Raw genomic sequence first — 16,776 nt, forward strand, 5'->3', positions numbered from 1 at the left:
ATTTATTCTTCCTTTAATAACACAGTTTAGCATTTCAGAGTTCAGCATTCTACACTCTTACACACTGTCCTTGTTTATTAGCATTTAAACACAAAAAGACATAGCAAGACCTCCAAACACAAATAAATACAAAAACACAATATACAGTAAACTGAAATACAACATATAATAATGCTATTGGGAAATTAAGACATGTTGCTAATTCCTTTTTTTTTTTTAATTATTATTTTAACAACATGGTTATTGCTGAGCAATAAATTATACATTTTTAAATTGTTTTTCCCCCTAAAAGAAAAGGACAAGAACCACTGGTTACCAGATCACTTGCACTGTATCCTTACAGCTATTGATAATTAAGACAGGCAGAATATACACAATCAAATGAGGCTGGCCTTCTTTGGTCTTTGTTTTTGATCATAAAACTGAACACAAGTGTACCGTTCACTGAAGAGTATGAGATTAAAGAAATGGATACACAAGTTTCAAACACATTAATTTGTACATTATTCTCAATCACTGATGTCTTTTCCATAGATAGTTCTCACAGAATTTCTTGGAAACAAATGTAAGCTTTAGTTTTCCCGATTATTATGTTGTTCCATGCATCTTAAAAGGTTATCCTACTTGTCTAAGAGAAATGGACCTACATTTAGCCCATCATCTCCTAATGGGGTATTTTTCACAGGTCTCTAGTCACCACTAATTCACTGGAGTTTTATACCTTGTAGAAAAAAAATCCTGAACTTCCCCATTTTTTTTCTAGAAAACTGAAAAAAAAAAAAAAAAAGTATTAACCGAACAACAGCTATAAGAAAAACAAAACAGGTGGATTACACGATGCATCAGCAACGATGGAAGCTTGTACCTTCCCATTCCACAAGTACAGATTACACAACTCTCTGCCAGTGATGCAGGTCATAGTTGGAAGATGTGTCCTTTCAGGTGCGAGCTATATTCAAATACAAAGCTCGGAACACTATGCAAGAAAATGACCTTTACGAATGATAATGCTGGTTTATCTCAGTAACCCTTAGACAGAGTCAAATTTTATCACTACGCCTCACACTGCCAGCAATGGAGCGTGTGAACACCGGCATCGCTAAGAAGTTAAAAAGTCCTTGCAGAACTGGCAACCAAATTAAAAGCTTAGTTCCAAAGGACCAAAAACACAAACACCACATAGAGACAACAAACCCTTCCCTGAATGGGTAGGTTAGTAAGCCACAGAGTTGGGATCCAGATTTGAATTCCACATCAAGTCTGGGATGTTTGAATCCAGGGATTTGGTTCTGGTGCTTCTCTGTGAAATTCAGAACTTACTTGAACCCTAAGGAACTAATCCTAACTTGGAGGGAAAATAATGAAAAAACACAGCCTAGTATCTACACTGACATCATGAAATGGAAGACAGAAGCTGCAGTCTTGACCATACACTAGAAGAGAAACAGGAATAGTCAGATCCCTTGTGTGTCATATAACTACTCTTTTAAATCTTAAGAGGATGTCCCTGAATCAGCTGTCCAAAGTTTTCCACAGCCTCCCTATCTGGTGCTTCTCTGCAAAGGCCTGGATTAAGAGGCAAGAACAATTAAGCCCTCCAGATTTTGGTTTACAGGAAAAGGGAGAAAGCCCCACAAGAAAGAAATGGTCAGTCACACTGACTGGTAGAACAAAGATGAACCCACTTCACTGTACAATGGTATTCTGCCTCCTTAGTTAAGAGGAGCATCAAACAAGACTGGTTTTGTTGGATGATTCTGAACAAACAGAGCAGGACACACGTTTGCTGCTGTTACTCACACTGACATGCTGTGCCGGCCTTCACGCCACACGTCTGGACCACCACGCGTGTACAACCCCAAATCACGACAGCTTGTATGTTTAATTCTAGCCCTTACTGTCCTGATGTGGGTCTTCAAGGTATGCCAACTCGTTTTCCAGTTCCTTTCAGGGACAAATGTACTAAAAGAGCAAAACCTCATGATTCAGAGATAACACTAGGGAACTGGAATCTCTCACTGAGTCCCAGCTCCAGGAGATTCCTTCTGTGACTCCGGGCAAATCACTTCACATCATCCTTGATTTCCTTGTTCCAAAAAAGAGAAATATCACTTGCTATACACTGTACACAGTACTAAAAACTATTCCCAGATTAAACTGCCAAACCAATCATTTTTGTTGCAGCAGCTTTGACTTCTAGGTCAACCAGAATATCAAGGTGCTGACTGAACAGGACAGGAATTCCAGGGAAGAGGTCCAGATTCTTTTAATTATTTTTTATTCCATATTAGAGGAAATAATTTTCAATTAAAAAGTTGCCCATCACTATAGTTGTTTAAAAGACAGGAATCTCCAAATTATCAGAGCATGAGGAAGAACGTACGTCCTAAATTACAATTCAAAGTCTTCGGAAAAGCTAAACGAAGTGTTTGCTACATAAAGGTCTTCAAACCTGAAAGATATGAACCAAAGTTTGCCCTTAGCCAGGATCCTCCCTTAGCAGCAGTGACATTTGCACCAATTGATCAAGTATAACTTGGAGGAAAGGGTTTTGTTTCATCACTTCTACGTAAAGAAAAGACTTTGCATATTTATGTGCATGCATGTCTGTGTGTATATGTATGTACCTACACACATACAAGTAATTTACAGAGCAAAATCTAAGAGATTAGGTATGCAACCCAAGAATTTCCCCCCTCACCTATTTGTATATTTGCATAGTTAAATCATATCAAAGGCATCAATACTGCAGTCATGTGTTTCACTCTTCTGCAGTGCAGGCAGCTTTCCTTGTCACTCCCCACATGCTTCTCTGTCTTGGACCAAAGAGCACCAGTGTTTTAAAAACTAAACAAAATATCAACAGATACCCTGCACTGTTGGTGAAATGCCCGTCCCAGGTGATGGAATACAGATACAAATAGGTGGTAGCTTTTAAACTCCATCTCAGCAAGCCATAATCGCAGTGAGCTGAGGAAACAGAAACGATACAATCACAACCTAACATTCATGGGTTCAACACTTAAATCCCAGCTAACACAAATCTCTATTACCTTTGCATTTGAGAAATTCACCAGGCACAAAAACAGGCACATATCTTCATCTTTCCTTTTCCAAATAGAAAATGCCACGAGAAAAGGAAATAAACTGCATTTCTTTTTTTTTTTTTTCATATTTTTAAAAATCTAGCGTGTTTTTTCCATCAGAAGTACGCCACCCACCACTCCCTTTTCCTATTGCACATTCTCTTTGTGAAGAACATTTACAGTACAAGGCTGAAATCAACATTGCATATTGTAAGTCAGCAGTTGAAGGTGTACCGTGTAGACAGTAACTGAAACAAGACCCCAATTAATTAGCTCAGAGAAGCAATGCAGACATGGTCCTGCATCATAACTGCAGGCTGGTCTTTAAACACCCAAATAGCTTCATCCTGTTTAGGACTCAAGACTAGGCAACAGGTGCACTCACTCTGTGCTGAAGAGTGCACACGAAGGGCAACATCCAGATTGGCACACACTGGAATCTCCCTAGAGGAAGCTGGAAACGGAAGAGGTTTGCACATAACTTGGAGCGTCATCGTGAAGAAAGGACACCAGCAAGAGACTTCAGCTGTGTGCTGCTAAGAATTACTAACTAGAGGACAATATGGTTCCACTGAACAAATTCTGTTCAAAGTAATGCAAATACTCTGGGACTCCCTTGCAACAGTGGCACCTCCCAGGAGTTTGCCAGGATTCAAGAGTATACCTGGGGGGTAGGGTGTTGTCCCACGAATCACTTTAAACAGACAGTCCCTGGAAAACTTTGGATATCTCAGTCAGGAACAAAGAGAAAAAGGATAAAGGGCATTTCAGCGATGAGAGAAACAGTTAAATAACTTAAAAGTGTTGAGTAAAGCACCAGGTATCTTTTCCTTTCAACTTAGGGAATATACAGTGGCCTTGTTTTCACAAAATGCTACATACTCCTTGCTGGAAAGCAGAGGAAACCGATTTCTATGTACACAGTAAGAACTCTACAGAGATGGCCTGTGAGTTCTGCGGAGAAAGGGGTGTTACAGTCAAGGCTTCAGGTATTCCACAGCAGGCGGTGTCTACATTTGTGTAGCAAGATCCTGGATTTCACAGTACGCAGGGCTGGCAAACTGGAAATTCTCTGGCAGCTTCATGTAGTTTTAAAAAATAAGTGCAGTAGGCCTCCATTTTATTAACTGTGATAAAAAGCACATATGCAAAAATATTTTTATATCGATAGCACATTACTGCATTATAAAAGCTGCCCAAGTGAAGCTGAAGATTCTGGCAGCTGGTGCTTTTGGCACTTGGGAGATGTGGAAAGCAGCATAGAGATCTGTGAAATACAACAGTGACTGATGTTTCTGCTACAGTGATCGGCATTTAGATAGTTAGCAGTGTTCATATTTAAACTTCTCTGTGAAGTTTCTGAGTCAATATCCCACCAAGACGAGATATTCAGATCTCTTAAAGCTACTAGTTTAGGCTGTGTGCGGACTCAGGAAGACTTCCCTATTGGTTTACACATTCGCATGTTTCAAAGTCCTCTTTCAATCACCAAGGCTGGAAATGCTTTTTTTTCCTCCTCTTTTAAAGAGCTTGGATTTAGAAGCGCAATTCTGTCACAGAAGTTGGAAACTGTAGTCACAAATCTGTAGAATATGCTGGGCCCTGCTTATACTAGAAATCTCCTCCAAGTCCCAGATTGAAACAGGATATAAACTGTTTTGAGATGGCCAAACGGTTTCATTTAATTTTACAAGACATGCATTAGCAATGGGAGGAGAGTCCTTTGGACATTTCCACTTGGGAATCCTGTTTTCAGTAAAATTCTGTGATGCACAAACACAAAAGCTCAGCTGCCTACATTCACAATTATTAAAATGACACAAGTTGAGCGAACATTCGCCCTAAAGCATAAGTGATGGGTTTACTTATGCACCCTGCATAAAACTGCAAGTGCCATACAATTATATCTAGAGATATATAGATGCAGGTATATCTATAGATATTTATCTCTTGTGCAGAACATCCTCCTTCTGTGCTAGAAATTAAATGCTAGCACGTGCCTCCACATCTGAGCTTGCACCTGTTGACAGCCACGTACCACAGAGGGAGTACAGTACCCGGACAATGGAAGGCAAGAAAAGGAAGACAAGTTGCTGCTGACGGTCAGGACAGTCAGCAGCAGGCAGTATTCTAGCAGGTGCCTGGAAAACCCATGAAGACCACTTAGCATGCATTGTATATCCATAAATAATTCTTGCAGGCACTGTGTGTGAAGGCACAGCCAAAAAAGACAACAGCAAAGACAAGCTGAAATACAAAGGCATGAATTCAACTGCACCTTAGACAAAAACTGTGACTATGCCTCAGAAAAGCAGAAAAACTGATGCAGCCTGACATTAAAGGCTGAGATGCAATTGTTTTTTTTTTCAAGCCCATGAAGGCTGAACACACAGTGGTGGCAAGCCCGCTCTGCTTAAGCAGGATTTTGAAGAGCACCACAGTCAGGCTGTGACTCTGGACTTGCTTGTCACAGGCGATTAAATAGAAGCAGATGAACACAGCAGGTTGCAATCAGCATGTTTCAGGGCTAGCAAATGCTTTCCACTACAGTTCAGGCTGTTACAAGAAAGAAGCCCATGCATTCCCCATTAGGATGCTTGTCTGCTATGAGAAGCTGCCACGAGCATCCATATTCACAGCCCCAGAGTTCTCAGATGGATTCGTTTCAAGTGATGCCACCTTACAGCCACAGGCATTAGAGGAGAAATATTGCCTGCCTTCACAGTGGCCATGGAGACTGTCTAGTCCAAGCTCCATAGGAGCACTGAGCATAACGTTTTGGCACCTCAGCAGGATGGATTCCACCATGGCCAAGTCACAGAAGCTGCAGAAGCCAAAGGAGCGGGCTTTAGCTTCTGTTTCGTGCATTGCAAGGTACCTAAGGGCTCTGAAGACAAGGCTAAACATTATGCCTGAAGTCCAATTAAACTACCATTTCAGATATCAGAATTAATCTGAATAAAAAGCTATGGTTTATAAGCAGCACAGCACATCTAAGGCACATGTATGCATGCAAGCCACCATCACTGTATTAAGACATTGCTGGTTTGTCTTGAAGCAATGGCTGCTAGTACAGAACAAACATAGAGGCTTTTTTCAGCACTAATCCTCCTCCCCAATACTGAAAATACTATATACTGCTGACAGCATAATGTGCAACATATATAGCTTGATTGGAAAGCATGGGGCAGAACTTTAAAAAATGTACAGGATTCCGTTTAGAACTCCAAAGTTCAACAAATGCCCTATTTTAGGGTGAAAACAATTATAAATCTGATAATGATGCACAGCATCCATGAGTGATTTTTCCTTAATTTTGAAATAGTGTCATTAACTACGACATATATTGTAGGTTTACATTTCTAAAGAGAAATAACAGAATTGAATAGTTTTTTTTTTCCTATCACAAGTGATAACCAGTGTTTGATATCTTCTATTTTTTTCTTCCAAGAAATATCAGTCTATCAACAGTTTTAAAATAAAATGTTTTCTGTAACAATAGAACTTTAAATAAAAATATGATTTTGATTCAGATACTTTTGAGAAGACATGGATACTTTTCCAAGATCTTCTTACAAAGTAATTATTAAAACAGAGACCAGATGAGGCCTTAAAAAGACAATATACTATATTTCAGACAAGATTGCACCTCAGTTTTTCAAAGAATATCATAACTGCAACATTACTTCATCTTCTTTTAACATGCTGACAATTTCCAGCTAGCCCATGTGTGAAGGGTTTTTCTTGTATTCTAGCTTAAAAGAAATAAAAGTCAGTAATTGATTCAGCACATACTGTATATGTCTTTTCACCTCCAATTGACTAGATCATTAATAAGTTAAAAAAAAAATCCTCTCTGACCATAATCACTATCCTGATGAGGGATAAGTGATTCTTCAGAGCTCAAGTGTTGCTAGTTCTAGTAAAAAATATACCATGGTATGATTTCTTAATGTGTTGCTACTTTTGCAATTGGACCCTATGCAGTTATGCCTTCAAACTCTTCCATCTGTTCCACAAGGTGGTTCTGTGATCTTTAGGACCTCTGATTGAAGACAAACTGATATAAAACCCCCAAACGGAGTTGCCTTCTGTTTAATCCGCCTCCCCCAGTGGATGTCAGGGGTCTGGTAGATCCGATGTATCCACTATGACTTTAATAAAAATAGTATCATCTTTAATATACGTTCCATTCTCTAGAACAGTTTGAGCCACAAAGACTGGGCAGCCAGACGCAATGTTCATTTCTCCAGTTGGCTTCTTGAAACTGCTGCTGTTTGGATCTGGCTTGAAAGCATCTCCCAAGTGGCGTCGAGACGGTCCCTGATCCATGAGCATGAGAGTCACTTTCTGTTTGAAGGGCCAAGGAAGCAAAGCATCGTATTCTCCACGCATTATGACAAAAAACAGAGACAAGTGCGTCCCCTTTCCCATGCCATCTCCGTTCAGGTAAACTCTGGCACACATCTTGTAGCCAAAGTAGCCGGTATAAAAGGGTTGGCTGTACAAGGACAGAGTCTTCCCCATGACTGCTTCTTGCTTCCGACGTTTATAATCTCGGATTTTCCAAATCAACACTCCGTTGTAGCTTGCAGTTTCCAGAACCTGGAAGCGGAGGTCCATGTCAGCCAGCCGAATGTCATGAACGCTCAGCATCTGATCGTGCCTGCTCAGCTGGGTCTCCAGCAGGCCTGTCAGAAACACAAAGGGTGGGGGTGAGAAACCTGCTGTTCACTAAGGACTGTAAAAATCAACCACCAGTGCCGCTATTGTGCGTGAAAACACTTTCCTCCTCGAGAACCAACGTGCATTTGGCCACTGATGAAATAATTTCTACAGGTTCTAATTTGCTGGCTGGTATCTAGGTTAGCTGGGATTTTTACAAACGTGGGTGTTAATCATACATGCAGTAAAAAGTCAAATAGTCAAATATTCAAATCAGCTAACACTTTTTTCCTGGTCACTAAACAGTATAACTAGAGGCATCCATTTTTTGAAAGGAGACTTGGCAGCATTACCTGCAGATTGCTAATTAGCAGGTAAGACCTTAGAAGCAGTTACACATCCTATGCAATCCCACTGAAATTCAGAAGCATTCCTGATCACTCAAAACATTCTTTTTAGACACTATTTGTCTCAGAAGCACAGTGCTGTTACAATGTCTACAGATCTTCATTAAAAAAAAAATCCAAAATTCAAGCTTAGATCTTGTATTACATGGTTATTTATTTAGTTTGGAGGGAGGGCTATGTTTTCTGTGTCCCCTTTCCCTTTCAGGGTACTCTTGTTATGTTACTGGCAAAATTGGCCAACACATAATACTGAGAAGCAGATAAATTCGTAAGGCAGGTTTATCTTCTAGGTCTATTTAAATGTTCTTTGTCACAATCATTTAAGTGCTTGCATATGATCTATACTGTCCTGCTGAATTTCAGTCTTTATTCAGAAGCACAATAACCTTATTCTTAAGCAGATCTCAGTTTTCTTGGGATCAAATGCACCTGTCTAACAGAATCAGGATGGATGGTTTCAGGTGGATAACTGCACTGATCCATTCACAGGGGAGAAGTAAAAGATGTCAGTATACCAAGACTATATTTAAAGAAGTTGCTGAAATCTGAGCTATCAAAGATCAATTGAGAAACTGTTTATAATGAGCTAACAATGCAGTCAAGATAACAGTCAATAAAACAAAACAGAGGACAAGAATCAAGCCCAAGAAAAAGCAAGGAATGCCACACCATCAACAAATGAAATACACCATCTCCTACTCAAAAATCAGAAGAATCAGCATTGTTGATGTTTCCATATGAAAGCCACAATGGGAGTGCCACTCAAGGGACACCGTTTTGCTCTCAACAGCACCTCAGCCCATTGTGCTTACACTCACTTGTATTCCGAGCTCCTTGCCCGGCACTTTTATCAACACTTTCCAGCTCAGTCACTCTGTTCTGGAGGGATTCCACGCTGCTCTTCATGCTGTCAGCCTCCTCCCAGTTCTGTCGGAAGGGACGGATTTCTTTGTCCAGTTCTTTGAGTTTCTCTGCTTGACTGTCTATCACTCGCTTTACAAAATAATAGCACACGAGTTAAAATAACACAAAGACATTCATTTATGCAAATTAAACAGATTTTATGTTGGTAGTAAGAGTGAATTCCAATATAAACAAGTTTTGCTTACGTCTGTTATTTTAATAACACAAACCTTGAAAATTTAAAGGAATTGCCAGGTATGTATGAAACACTTAAAAAATATTTAGTGCTGCATAGGTAGAGCACTATCAGAATTAGCAATAGCTTTGTTTTAAAAAAAGAACTTGTTAGTGCGTACCTCTTGCCTAAGGTAGCTTGATTTTTTTTTTTTTTTTTCCTTCTTCTTTTTCAAACCTTTCAGTATAAGAACAATTTTCTGAATGTCTCAATATTAGTATTATGGGCTGATACTTGTTGGGTTTCACGTGACAGTACTTAAGCAACAAAGTATGGGCACAGCTTCCTGTGGTGTGGATCAAATAGCTGCCCATGTGCACAGGTTTATATTGGTTTACAGCAAAATAACTTATGCCTCCAGGAAAACATCATTATTCTTGCACACATGGAACACGAGCACACACATGTGCAAGCTCCCAGCTCACATAAATCAGTCATCAAAGCCTAAGTTATTATGTGCCCATATCAGAAGCCCTCAGAAATGTAAGCAAAATGACCACTTCTGTCCCCTTAAGTACCTTTAAAATTCCCACTTTTACTTCCTAAACTCAATAACCCATGAATTTTGAAGGTGTTTTCTGTTGAGTCTTTTTAAGAAAACAAAGGAAAAAACAGCCCAGCTAGATTTGGAAATGCTTGAAATATAACACTTAAGAAAGAAATAGACAGAAAGGCCAGTATTCTCTGAAAGAGGGACATTGCAAGCACCTTAGTATATTACAAATATAAAGGATGTATTTCCCAGTCTACCTCAAATCTGATACAAAAAATACACAGCACTTCACATTATCACAGCTAATTTGGACTAGCAGGAATTTTAGCCAGAACCCTATAATCAGTTGTGAAGTTCATATGATAAAAAAATATCTGAGAGAAGAAACTACTTTTGCTACCACCTACAGTTAAATTCCAAATCTAACTTTATAGCTTTATAGTTTATTATCATATAGAGCCAAGAAACGTAAAAACGGCTTTTCCTTTCTTCACAAAAATAAAGTGGCAGTTGAATACAAAACAAGAAAATTAATTTGTTTTGCATTTGCCTTCTGTTTGGCCATATGGATTCCGTGTTCCCCACTGATGGGGAAAACCCTTCTGCTCATGCAACTTCCATTTCCCCTTTGAGCCATTTGCTTTTAATCACGTGGTTTCAGTTATATTGCAAGTCTGTAACCATTAATTGAAGGCTGTCAATTTGATGAGCCAGCTAGCAAAATCAGGTCCTAGGAGTCTAATTTTTTGTCTCAAAGCCACTGAGCAATCTTAACATATTTCAGGATTAACTATTTATTTCTATATTCATGTTTTAGAACAAGTTATGTATCTCTCACTTCCAGAATCAGGGCTTTGTGAAGGAAAGCTGTGCACTGAGTCATAAATGCCAGAGGTTGGTCCCAGTAAATATACGAAGCAGCTTGCCTGGATGTAGGAAACATCACCTACCAATAGAGTCACACCCTCCCACGTGGGCTGATGGTAATCAGACTGTAGAGCAGGGAAGGGCTCTTAGCCATATATATAAGGAAACGTACCATAGCATGGCCTGAGTGCATGTTGTTGGAGCAGAACCAAAGCATTTGGCCACTAGTTCACAGTTAACATGCAAAATTAACTCAAAATATGCCCAAGTCTGATGTTTTTCCTTTACTCATACCAAACATGACCTCTCCAAGGCAAGAAAGTAACATGTCTGGGGTTTGCACAGTGCCTCACAGCTTGAGCCTCTTTGGACCAACAGAGCATCAAACAAAATAAATTATCACATTTTTACATGAAGTGGGGAAGTGCTAAACATGCAGAAAAGTCGTGAGCTATTCTTTTGGGAGAAGTTTGTTATTAGGGACCCACTTCTCTCCATCAACCTGTGCAACATTCTACCTTTGTGCATGCATAACCAATTCTGGTTTAGCTGCTTCTGCTTCACGTTGACAAATACAGAGCATTTTTGTCTATCCTACCTTGATGTGAGAATTCAAGAGATATCAATTAATCAGAAATAAGACTTCTATTTAATTTTTAAAAAGCAGTGGGATCTCCATCTTTTTACCCAACAGGGAGTCAACCTCCCTCCTGCTGGGAGATACTGATGTACTAAATCTGAATTTAATGCAGCAGTAGAGATTTTCACTCTAATTATTCCATTAGAAAGCACACAGATGTCTCACACTGTACTCATAAATTTTCAAGTAGATATCAATTTTCTGCATTCACTTTTTATTCTAGCAACTGACCTCTCTGGATCATTAATCCTGAGTTACGTGCTTGGTGCAAACCATCGTGAGCTCCTTTTGATATTGATTTTCATATAGGGTTTTGTTTCGTATTTCTAACAACTTCCCAAATTTTAGCACTATACTTTCTAAAAGAATTTCAGAAAATGTCATGAGGAACTGAAGAGCTGTAATGACCTTTCTGCTGCAACTGATAGGGCGAAACTGAAAAGCTAAAGAACAGACTAGAAAAGGTACTGCTTGACTTGGAAAAGAAATCACGTGTCCTTCTCCTCTGAAGGAAGGTATTACTCATCAAATCATTCTACCACTGTTCCTTCTGTCCTTCAGTACCTCATGTCCCCACTCCAATTACAATGGGCTTGCTCACATGCTGCCATTTCCATATGAAAGGCTGGACACGGCATGTGAAAGTTCCTCTCGAGGTGACAGCAGCCAAAAAAAGTATCACTCCCCCTTGGTAAAAACACTTTCCCTAGAGACCAGTAGGTAGAAAACTCATCTGAAAACAAAACAGCTTAAGGCTGAGGTTCCTGCCAGTGCCCAGACTCCCCTGATGCATTTACACTGCTTGTGTCAGATGCCTCACAGTGCAGATGATGCTCAGTGATGCTGCTGCCACTCCCCAGCCAAAAAAGGAACTGTACTAGACATCAGTAGCATTTGTAGGTCTTGGGGGACTAAGCTAATACTCATTTTCCAGACCTGAACTGGTCAGTGTAACCATGGCTGCTCAACAAAACCCAGGCAAAGAATGGCTCACAAAACGTAAGTAACTCCTTCCACTCCTGGTGGGCAACAGGAGGATCCCATTGTCCAGGAAAAAACAAATTGAGGTGTGTTTCCAGGATACCCTTAACAATCAGAGAGAACCAGAAAATCCTGCTAAGCAGAAGGGATCAGGTTAAAATAGCTTTGAAATACAGTTTGGCTTAAAATAACTAAATTGAAATAGCTGGCAAGAGGAAGTAAAGAGCAGGAGCGAAAAAAAAGAAAAAAAAAAAGAAAAAAAAATAAAAAAAAGAAAAAAAAAGAAAAAAAAGGGAAAAAAAAGGGAAAAAAAAAAAAAAAGATAGAGATAAAAAGAAAAAGGAAAAAGAGCAAAACATTTTCTCCAGTACTTATTACCACCACAAAGCCACCTGTTGGAATCTGCTGCTTTGTAGTGGTTTGGGGTGTTCTTTTTTCCTAAACCAACCATTTGAAAATTGATTTTGCTAACACTTACAGCTCAAGGAAAAAGATACTGCAATCTGTCATTTAAGACAACAGTGAAAAATTCTGCTCTATGGTTTTTCCATTTCCACTCTCATTGCTGGCCATTGAGACAGCATGTGTAAGAACTCCAGGTTTTACAAATTAACTTACCTCCTGGTAGATTCAATCAGCAATATCAGTACATACAAGGATTAGCTCCCCAGTGTCAGAATGCAATATTGCAAGCAGGCAGCCATATCCCAGACTATCATCAGACAAGTAACAATGACTAAGGCAGCTGAGCTGGTTACTAAGTGGGCAGGTCATGGAAAGAAATAACTACTATAAGGAAAAATGTTGCAGTTGCCAAACTTGAAGGTTTCCTTATAAACCATCATCAAGGGTCTCCAGGCTGAGTTCCTGGATGTATTTTAGCCACACACTGGTTTGGATACATTTATCTTTCTGGAATTATCAACATTTGCAGTTTATATGTGAAGTGAATAGTAAGTGAAAAAGATAATTTTATTTACATTCCTTCAAGGTGGATGCTACAACAGGTAGCTGATATTCTAGCAGCAAACATAATACATTAATGTGTAAATGATACATCCACAATTGCTTGTTAAATATCTCCTGAGGTTTCCCTAATTGTGGTTAGTATCATGCAAGCTAATAAAAATTCCCAGCATCCACGGTCCAAGTCAGCTCTGAATACAGAGCAAGGAATTTCAGCTTGGGCTAACCACCATACCAGGGCATCCAGAGGATTTCTAGTTTCATGCTGGCTTGTGGCCAGGTCATTCGAAACACAGAACATGAAACTCAGACTTATGAGCAAAGGAATAACTAGATAAATTTTCTGCAGAAGGACGACAGAAATGTGGATTTTTAAATAAAAAGAGTGTATTCAAATGCATTATGCTCTGCTTGAATTAAATCCACATCAGACTGATCTCACTCACAATTCATGGTTTTTTGTTAAATACCGGCAAGTAGAAAAGAAATAATACTTGCCAATTTTACAGCGTTAATCTTGCCCTTTGGTGGGACTTCCTTAAGTAGTTCTAAGTAAAAAAATAATATATATATTCTTCATTTAAGATTTTTATTTTGTTTTCAATATTTTCCCTTTTTAAACATTTTTTTTGTTTTAACATAGGTTAGGCAATTGCAGTGTTTTAGTGAAGTATCTTAACCCATTAAACAACAAACCAGAAGCGCTCTAATAATGCAAAATCTCTCCCCCCCTTTTTAATTAGACCACCTCATTTCAGAAGTGTAAAGGCACAGAACAGAAGCTACTACCATCTCTGCTTTAATGGGGAAGATTCTGTATTTCTTACCTGTAAATGAAGTATTTTAGATTCATTATTCCGCAGCATTTCCTTCTGTCTTTCAATTTCTATTTCAAAGCTACAAATCTGATTATGTAAAGTTTGTATACTCTTGTTCTTTTCCAAACTTTCATTCTGGAGCAAGGCCACCTGGAAAAAATTCTACAATTACTCCTGCCAAAGTTTATTAAATTACCTATAACTTTGTTAGTTTAAAGCTATCTTAAACACATGAAAGGGATAAGATCCTAATAAAAATCTCTCTCCATGTCTTGCAAATAAGTAAATAAATAAATAAATGAACCCCAACCTTCTGAGAGCTATTTTTGTACTTCAAATGTATGGCATTGGTACAACTTTAGCTTAAGGAAGTGCAGATGGGAGACAAAACCAGCAAAGAACTTGTGTCTAAATGTAACATTTTCTTTATTCACTTGTTTAATGGCTTGGTTTCCTGGTTTCCACCAATTGACTTGGGAGTTGCTTGGAGTTTGGAAGAAACAACCTAATTGACTCTAAATTGGCGTTAAGAACTCGAGCCCTGCACAGAACGGACACCAGGGACAAGCTGAGCTAGTTGGATCAGGGAACAGTAATCTTCTTCACCTGCTCCAATCTGTCCTCTATAGCAAACTTAAGGAAAAACATCTGCATGGGATTGACTTGACTTAAAAGAATGTGATGGTGACGAAAACTCTTGAAATGAGTGAATACAGAAAGGATCCATGCATTTAAAGGACAATCCAATGGTGCCTACTAGTAGAAAAGACCAAAGAACTACAGGCTGTGAATTATATTCTCTCTCTGTACTGACATTTTATGAATTTATTCATTAGTGACTCATGTTATTGTTAAAACATGAGCCTTGTTAAAAGAATATTGTATTATATATCTCCTTGGGGATGAAAGTAATACAGTAAATATTTTCTGTCACACTGCTTAGTGCTTGTTCATTAAAGTGGCTTGGAGAAGGGGGCTGCTCGGTGGTGGTGCATTGCTTTTTTGAGAAATGTAGTTTTCCCCCAGGCAAGATCATTCAGCAGCAAAAACGCAGAAGACAAACACTTGGCATAAGATGATGTTTGAACATGCCCTGACTATTCCACAGTCAGATCTTTATATGGATATGACACAGCACCATTTCAGACCCAAAAAAATCTTGATAAATGTTTCACATCAAGACCAATTACTTGTATGTTTCATGTTCTCAAAAAAAAAAATCTACTCCCTGGCCTCTATTAGAGGGGCTAGTTTGAGGTTAAGCCATCTTCACTTCTGTTGTGGGTGCCACTGCAGAATTCCATCCCCCTAACTGCCCTCTAATCAGACACCATCACCAAATCCCTTATGTGTCACTGCATTCCTAGCAGAACCCAGCCTGTTTGAAAAGGTAATTTATCTCAAATCTCTGAACCAGCCTAAACTAGACAAAGGACCATCAAAGTCCACAGGAATTGAGCAAGTTCATTAGACAGGGTCCCAAAAATACAGAGATACCATAATATATGGATGGGTATCTACTTTTCAATATAGTACTGTACAGTATGTGTGCATATACACACATAGGTTAGTTCTGCGCTACATGAAAAACTGGGAAAAGAAACTTGACAAAAAAATGAGACAAAGCTAAGTTTGTCAGTGCAGAGAGAGAAGCAATATTGAGGCTGAAGGAATGCACGCCTAGGTACTAGAGAAAATTTTCAAGAACAAACTTAAATTTAAACCAGTACCTCTGCCTCCCAGATATTTAAGATCTGCTGTGTGGATGTTTTATTTTTTTGCATCCTCCATTTCCTTAATGAATCAGAGTTGTTTAGTTAATTGTGCTCTTTACATTTCCCTTTTCTCACTGTTTCCTCCCCAGGCCTCCCAAACACAAGGCAGCTGGGTCACTAAGCATTGCATTCCCATTTTTGCACAAGTTATAAAACGTGGGCCTGTCTTGTACTGAGATTTTCCACGCAGCTTTACAGAATGCAAGAGAAGTAGAATTATGTCCTGTAGTCCTTAATCATACAGAACTGTCATTGCTAAGTCAGCAATTGTAGTTTGGCTGTGATTTGTGAATTAAAAAAAAAAGATTAACACTACTTAGTTTCCCAACTATAGTTTCAGCACAAGTCTTCAGAACTTCAATTTTAAAAAGGGTAAAGGAAACACAGCATCTAATTACAAATTGCATCAGCTTCGCTTACTTAGCTGGCATATCTGAAATATTCCTAGGTAAAAGCATGCTCTTATTCAGCAATTTTGCAAATCAAGCTGTTGCTTGTTGCTGCTTACTAAAAAAGAATAGAAAAAAACTTATGCCACAAGAAACTGTATTCAGACAGGCGCCATATTTAAGTCTCATATTAAGAAAGAAAAAACAGTTTATACCAGCTTTCTGTGAGAATATGATGAAGACCACAAAATTATGTTCAACTGATTACAGCCAACCCTACAAAACTGTGGGAGCTCAGCCTGCAATTCTCCGCCATCACAGAGGGGGAAAAAAGCACTGAATTTTCATTCCCCTCACAAAGTTCTGATTCAAGGTTTTACATCTGACCTTCTCTTGCTAGTCTTTGCCACCAGCACCATTCAATATCAAACCCCTAACCTAGCATAAGCTCTGCAGCTCTGAAGACTTCCAGTCTGCCTGCTCCACATGCACTCTTAAAGAATGTGGTGACTGGGAGAAGACAACTTCTCCTTTCCCCTCCAGACGTACCA

At 39.0% G+C, this 16,776-nt stretch overlaps 1 protein-coding gene across 19 annotated transcripts in view; it reads right to left on the reverse strand.

Annotated features, from left to right (window-relative positions):
- The window catches only part of TRAF3 (TNF receptor associated factor 3), a 69,964-nt gene continuing 53,188 nt past the window's right edge, over positions 1-16,776 (reverse strand). For all 19 annotated transcript variants that reach the window (XM_040066555.2, XM_040066550.2, XM_040066554.2 and 16 more), the window contains 3 exons: positions 14,071-14,211; positions 8,977-9,151; positions 1-7,777 (listed from right to left, as the gene is read on the reverse strand). In XM_040066555.2, the coding sequence (XP_039922489.1) occupies positions 7,206-7,777; positions 8,977-9,151; positions 14,071-14,211 (888 nt within the window). In that variant the 3' untranslated portion in view covers positions 1-7,205. The remainder of the gene's footprint in view (positions 7,778-8,976; positions 9,152-14,070; positions 14,212-16,776) is intronic.

This window comes from Hirundo rustica, chromosome 6 (assembly GCF_015227805.2).
Source record: "Hirundo rustica isolate bHirRus1 chromosome 6, bHirRus1.pri.v3, whole genome shotgun sequence".
Taxonomy (NCBI): Eukaryota; Metazoa; Chordata; class Aves; order Passeriformes; family Hirundinidae; genus Hirundo; species Hirundo rustica.